This window comes from Struthio camelus, chromosome 3, assembly GCF_040807025.1.
Source record: "Struthio camelus isolate bStrCam1 chromosome 3, bStrCam1.hap1, whole genome shotgun sequence".
Taxonomy (NCBI): Eukaryota; Metazoa; Chordata; class Aves; order Struthioniformes; family Struthionidae; genus Struthio; species Struthio camelus.
The window spans coordinates 113,659,347-113,665,346 of NC_090944.1; the positions used below are offsets into that span (position 1 = coordinate 113,659,347).

Sequence of the window (6,000 nt, forward strand, 5' to 3'; positions counted from 1 at the left end):
GTCCCAGGTGCTTAGAATTTTCTCTCCAGACTTTCTACAGGATGTCAGAGAGACTCATTTCAAAGAGGGAAGACCCTTATTATGCTCACACTTCATTCAACAGGTCTTCCTGTGAAGTGAAATCACAGAGGACCAGATAAGATCCACAGGTCTAGGCTAATCAAACTTTATATTTCCTCTGTGTGCTGTCTTAGGGCTATCCTAACCCAGAAGCAATCCGAGAACAGACTGAGAAATTCTTAATTCCTTCCTTACTCCAATACGGGGAAAGGAAATACAATGCAGCTTCTAACCTTAGCATAGTTCTTCCGGCTGGCACTTAGTGTGTGAGAACCTAAGAAACCAGAGGTCTCCCTCAGTTTATTTGCAAGCTAGGGAGAAGCTCTTGCCCCTAAAAACTCTTCAGGAGACAATTCAGACTAACAGAGTTTGGGGTGAATCTTGCTGCAGATGGTGTGATATAAATACGAGCAAAATACTGACCCTAAGGGAAAAGCCCTCGGCTTGCCCGCCTACATACACTGCTATTACCTTTAGCTATTAAAGCTGCATCAGCTTGCCAGTCTCACATCTAATATGAAACGCTGTCCAAAGAATTACTTGTTAAATTACTGGTAAAAATGGCATAATGAGCATTGTCTCTAGAGTAGTGCCTCCAAAAGTAGTGCCTCTCTCCACTACTGGAGAGAGTCCAGCAGAGGGCTACAAAGATGATGAGGGGACTGGAGCACCTCTCCTATGAAGAAAGGCTGAGGGAGCTGGGCCTGTTCAGTCTGGAGAAGAGAAGACTGAGAGGTGATCTCATCAATGTGTACAAGTATCTGAAGGGCGGGGGGTGTCAAAAGGATGAGGCCAGTCTTTTCTCCGGGGTGCCCAGCGACAGGACAAGAGGCAACGGGCAGAAACTGAACCACAGGAAGGTCCATCTGAACCTGAAGAAAAACTTCTTTCCTGTGAGGGTGACAGAGCACTGGCACAGGTTGCCCAGAGAGGTAGTGGAGTCTCCTTCCCTGGAGATATTCAAAACCCGTCTGGATGTGACCCTGGGAAATATGCTCTAGAGGACCCTGCTTGAGTAGGGAGGTTGGACTAGATGATCTCCAGAGGTCCCTTCCAAACTCAACCATTCTGTGAAAAAGTGGTTGCATGCCAATTACTTTATTACCAAAAGGCCCCTTTCACTGAGTTAACCCCCTCCATTCCGTAACATGTAGCAAGAGAGTGTTTTCTGCAGTTCATCTGCAACTGTGGAGCATGTACAAGCACCACAAGTAAAGCAATTATCCAGTATCTGTTTCAGTTCTATGACTAAATTCCTCTCCTTCCATAGGAGAAAGGGAATCCTCCTCAAAGTGGGAACATTCATATATATGCATCAATTCAATATCTGTTGGCACTACTTAACTTGCAGGTGCCAGCAAATACAATTTGACAACAAGCCCAAGGTTTATTTGGCAAATCCCAAATGACCTAGATAGTTTCATTGTGGGTCACATTATTACCCAACTGAATGAAACCGAGAAGGGGGAGCCAAACCTCAAACTTTACAGGCCCATTTAAGCACTCCTCCTGCGCGCATCCCAAAGGCCAAGCAGGCAGGCCAAGAAGAAACAGGCAACAAGCAACTGGGACATTTCCATACTGCCCCCATGCTGACCAACAGAGTCAAGCCAGAAGTGGAGAGAAAGCAGGCTATGCTGAAAGAGATGGAAGTTAGAAGGGGCTGAAGGTCCCACATTTGAACTGATTCATACAGCAATTTTATGTGATGCCATCACGTTTACAGCACAGCTAGACTGGGTCCAGCGAAGGCTAGAAGCCGCGTTATAGAAGGAATGGGCTTCTAAACCTGAGTCACTTCCCAAAGCTTCTCCTAATACGTCTGAACTGTGCATCATTTCCTACCAGACTTAATCTAGAAACTTGTATTTATTACAGCCCTCAGGATTTGCTGAGCATTTGGAACCTGAGTGCTGTCGTTTTACCTGTGCCGTCTAGCACCACACTCTGTTATGACACAGTCTTAATAACAAGGCAGGAGGGGGAAAAAAACAGGGCTGCTGCACGACCCCTCCCATCTCCAGCCCTCGACTGATTTGTCGAATCAAGCCCTTGGCACTGACAGTCAGTGGAGAAATTTGGTTTTTAATGAAGAAAATCATTCACAAACTCAAGGCAGTTTTGAGAAAAGCATTAGATAACTGGTGTTGGAAGATTAGAGGAACAGCCTGCATGTAATAAAATGTACATTTCATGTTTTAAAAAAGATGGCAGGATTCACCGTAAGGGAGGCTGGTATTTTATCAGGCATGCAGTTTTCAACCCTTTCTATAGGAAAGTTAGGGAGGAAAACTTGCAGTTCTATGTGAATATACGTTCATCTTTGTTCTTAATAAAGGCTACTTCTGCAATAATAACCCCTAATTAAAGACCTGAAAATCATCCTTTGCATTCCTTTGCTAATTTGAGGTTTTAGCTGCTTATCAAACGAGTTAATTGTCTTAGCCTTATCAGAGCAAAATTGACTATATCTTTTTAAATAATTAAGTCATCTTGTCTTGCCTTCATAAGGAGCTTGATCCTGCATATTCTCCATCACGCTAGAAGTTCTTAATCCCTTAAGTAACCCCGCTGAAGTCAACGGAAGCCTTAAAAATGGCAGAACTTGGGCTCAAAGCTTTAAGAAATGCACATGCTTAGGTTTAAACAAATGCATAAACGTTGGCACGGGCGCGGGCTTACTGAGGGAGCAGCTTTCGGGAAGCCTCTAAGTGAAAGAATCTGGATAACATTAATGCATATTGGCATGCAATTGTGAAATTCGAGGCATTTTCCACTCCACAATTTTCCAAGAGAAAGACCTGGTTACAGTACACTAGGGAAAAAAAAAGATATGTACATATACATATATATATATATATATATATATGGATATCTACCCTCAGCCCTCGAAATGGTAAACTCTCTCCTCACTTATGACGAACCTTTCCGCCCAACTCCCAGCCCTCTCCCACCGCCCCACGCCGGGTTCTCCCTTCCCAGAGACCATCTTGAATCCCCGCATCACCTCGGCGGCCAAAGCCGCCTTGCCCTCGCACCCGCGGCCCCCCGCACCCCCCGCCTCCGGCCCGGCCGCTGCCCCCGGGCGCCCACTGCGCCCCGCAGCAGCCCCAGCCCGGCCCGGCCCGGCCCGGCGGCGCAGCCCCGCCGAGCCAGCGCACCTGCAGCCGCCGCCGGCCGCCCCCCTGGGCGCACCGGCTCCCCGGGCGGCGGCGGCGGCGGCGGTGGCAGCTCCCGCAGCGCTCGGGCAGCGCAGCCCGACGGCGGCTCCGCTTGAGCCCCGGCAACCGGGAGGCGCCGCTGCAGCGGCACCGCCGCGGGGCGGCCGGGGCTCAGCGCCCCTGGGCGCGGGGGTGCCCCGCCGAGGGAGGGAGCGCCGCGCCGCGCCGCGCCCGTTGCCCGCGCGGGGCCGGGGCCGGGGCCGGGGCCGGGCAGGGGCGCCCGCCGCCGCTCACCGTTAGACCTTCGCACGATGTTCTCCAGGAACGTGTTCTGAGGCGCCACCAGCCCCCGCCTTCCCCCGGCCATCGTCGAGCCGCCGGAGCGCCGTGCCCGGGCTGCGCTCAGGGCCGCGCCGCGCCGCGCTCTGCCGCCGCCGCCGCCCCGCGCCCCGCGCGCCTCATGCCTCCGCCGGGACCGGCACGGCTGTGCGGCATCAGCCCGCCCGCCCGCGCACCGCAGCCCCGCGGCCGCCGCCGCCGCCGCCGGACCTCCCCGCAGCGCCCCCTGCCGCCCGCCCGCCGCGCCGCGCCGCGCCGCCGCCCGCCGCCCGGCCGGTGCTGCAGCGCCATCGTCTGGGGCCGGCGGGGCGGACGCGTGAGGGCAGGCGGCAACGGCGCCCCAACGGCCAACGGCCGCGGGCCTTGGCGGCGGCGGCGCCGCGGCGGGAAGGCTTCCCGCGGGGAGCCGGACGGGGCTCCGGCGGCCCGTCACCTGCCGGGGGGCCTGCCGCGGCGGGGCTTGGCCCCTCACTGCGCCTCAGGGCTGAGACCCCCACGCCCCAGGGTTTGGGGACCCCTCAGGGCCTCCTCCAAACGCCTGGGGTTCCCCCTGGGGCCGGCTCCGACCCGCTGCTGGCGGTTGCCTCCGTCATCCCTGCTGCTTGTAGTTGGTTCTTTCCTAAGACGGTTTCTTTTTAAAAAGGTTACTTAGTGTTACGGGGTCAAAGCAGGAACAGCTCAGTCAAGGTGATAAAATTATTTCAATATAACCTTTGACAGGTCTTAAAGTCTTTGATGCCTCTGAAATGTTTGATTTACAAAGGATTTTTTCTTCGGGGATTAAACTAGTTTGTTCTTCCCCCTTTACCAATCTATCAGTAAATGGGAAAAGCTCTGATCTCTTTGACAGCAGATTTTCTCGCCGGTGTGGGCAGTGACTTGCTGTAACGCCTCATTAGGTTCAGTACCTACACACTTGGCATCTTAGAGCAAATATCCAGGACAATAATACGCTTTTGCGTGATCACATAAGGGGAAAAAAAACTATTTTTGTTACGATACGAGCGAATAAAGCAAGGCCAGCACAAGGGTCCACAGTCGTCCAGGCTTTTTAATTTGGCACCGGCCAGCCCGCTCTCTCCCCAACAGCACAGGGACAGAGGTCGGGGCGCAGCCGGGGCGACCGCAGGGGGCTCCCTGGTGGCGGAGGGGCGCTCGGCTCTGCGAACGGCCTACGCGCCGGGGAAGGGTCCCGGGGCCGCTCGGTTCAGCCGGGCAGAGGCGGCCTGCAGCTATAAGCGAAGGATGACGGTATGCAGACGCCGGATCTTGGAGAGCTGAGGGGTGGAAGGACTCTGCGATGTATTTTACAGGCAGGGGACAACTTCACTGCAGCAGGAGCTACCGGTAAGTCCCAGAGCATCCCAGTGAGGGCAGCAGCGCCAGCAGCCCCTACCGCCTTGCTTGGCTCACAGCTGGAGATCTGGGTGACTCCTAAAATCCCAGAATGAGCCAGGCTGCTCTCAGGCATATGAAGTAGCTGCGCGATGGGAACTGCTTTTAAAACGTTCTGGAAAACTGCACTCTGGCTATCGCTGGATTTATTGCCAGAGGGAGGCAGGTTAGCAGAGATAATCAAGCACCTGGAGTTGCAAATAGAATCTGAATTTTGAAATGCTGGATTTTGAAAAATGCCATGGAAGTGTTTGTTTGCATCTTTACAGATCTAAATCAGTCTGTAACAACTGCACATATGAATAGTCAGGTTATTGAGTTCCTGCTAGCTTCACGCTGGCTTTGTACTGCTGAAGCTGTCTTGATGCTGGAGTTACACAATTGGCAACAACCGAGAGTGAGGTTTTGAAAAACTGGGATCCCAAAGACGATTTCCTTATTTCTCTAAGCCCCTGTGCTAGAGGCCTAGATAACTGCATGCTATCTTAACTTCTGCAGTGCTGTGCAGGAATACCTCTCTGCATCCTAGAGACGACTGGCAGCTGGCGTACATTACAGCAACTTTGAAGCCTTGCAATTTCTTTTTTTTTTTGAGCACTGAATCAGCAAGTGCACAGAAATGGGAGCAAATGGCCACTGTAAAAAAGAAAAGCCACATATGCTCTGGAACTCTATGAAGCATGTCTGGCTGCAGTTCATGTTCCACTCATTCAACCATATATTCATTCATTCATTTTACAAGTAAAAACTTGGTCCAGTCTCTGATTATCTACTTTTTCAAAGCATCATGCTTAGTCGCACAAGCTCAGTATCACAGTTAACATTCTAGCTAGGTTGGGGTTTATGCCTACCTTTCCATAACATTGCACATAAGTAAGTTATTATATATAATTCTCCTTTATCTTCTACCTTCTTTAGACTTTCTCCTCACTGCAAAATAATGATGGCTGCTGGTAGTAAGAGTTTTTCCGCCACTACTGCACAGGAACACTGTGTTAATGTTTCACTGTGAATATTTTAAGTTCTATACTCATTTTCTTTCCAT

At 51.9% G+C, this 6,000-nt stretch overlaps 1 protein-coding gene across 4 annotated transcripts in view; it reads right to left on the minus strand.

The window, feature by feature from the left end:
- Positions 1–3,638, minus strand: part of KCNH1 (potassium voltage-gated channel subfamily H member 1) — a 191,101-nt gene extending 187,463 nt beyond the window's left edge. For all 4 annotated transcript variants that reach the window (XR_011140411.1, XM_068939748.1, XM_068939746.1 and 1 more), the window contains exon 1: positions 3,516–3,638. Coding sequence is in view for 3 of the 4 variants with exons in the window: in XM_068939748.1 (XP_068795849.1) it covers positions 3,516–3,588 (73 nt within the window). In the remaining variant the exon portion in view is untranslated. The remainder of the gene's footprint in view (positions 1–3,515) is intronic.
- Positions 3,639–6,000: the final 2,362 nt, after the last annotated feature.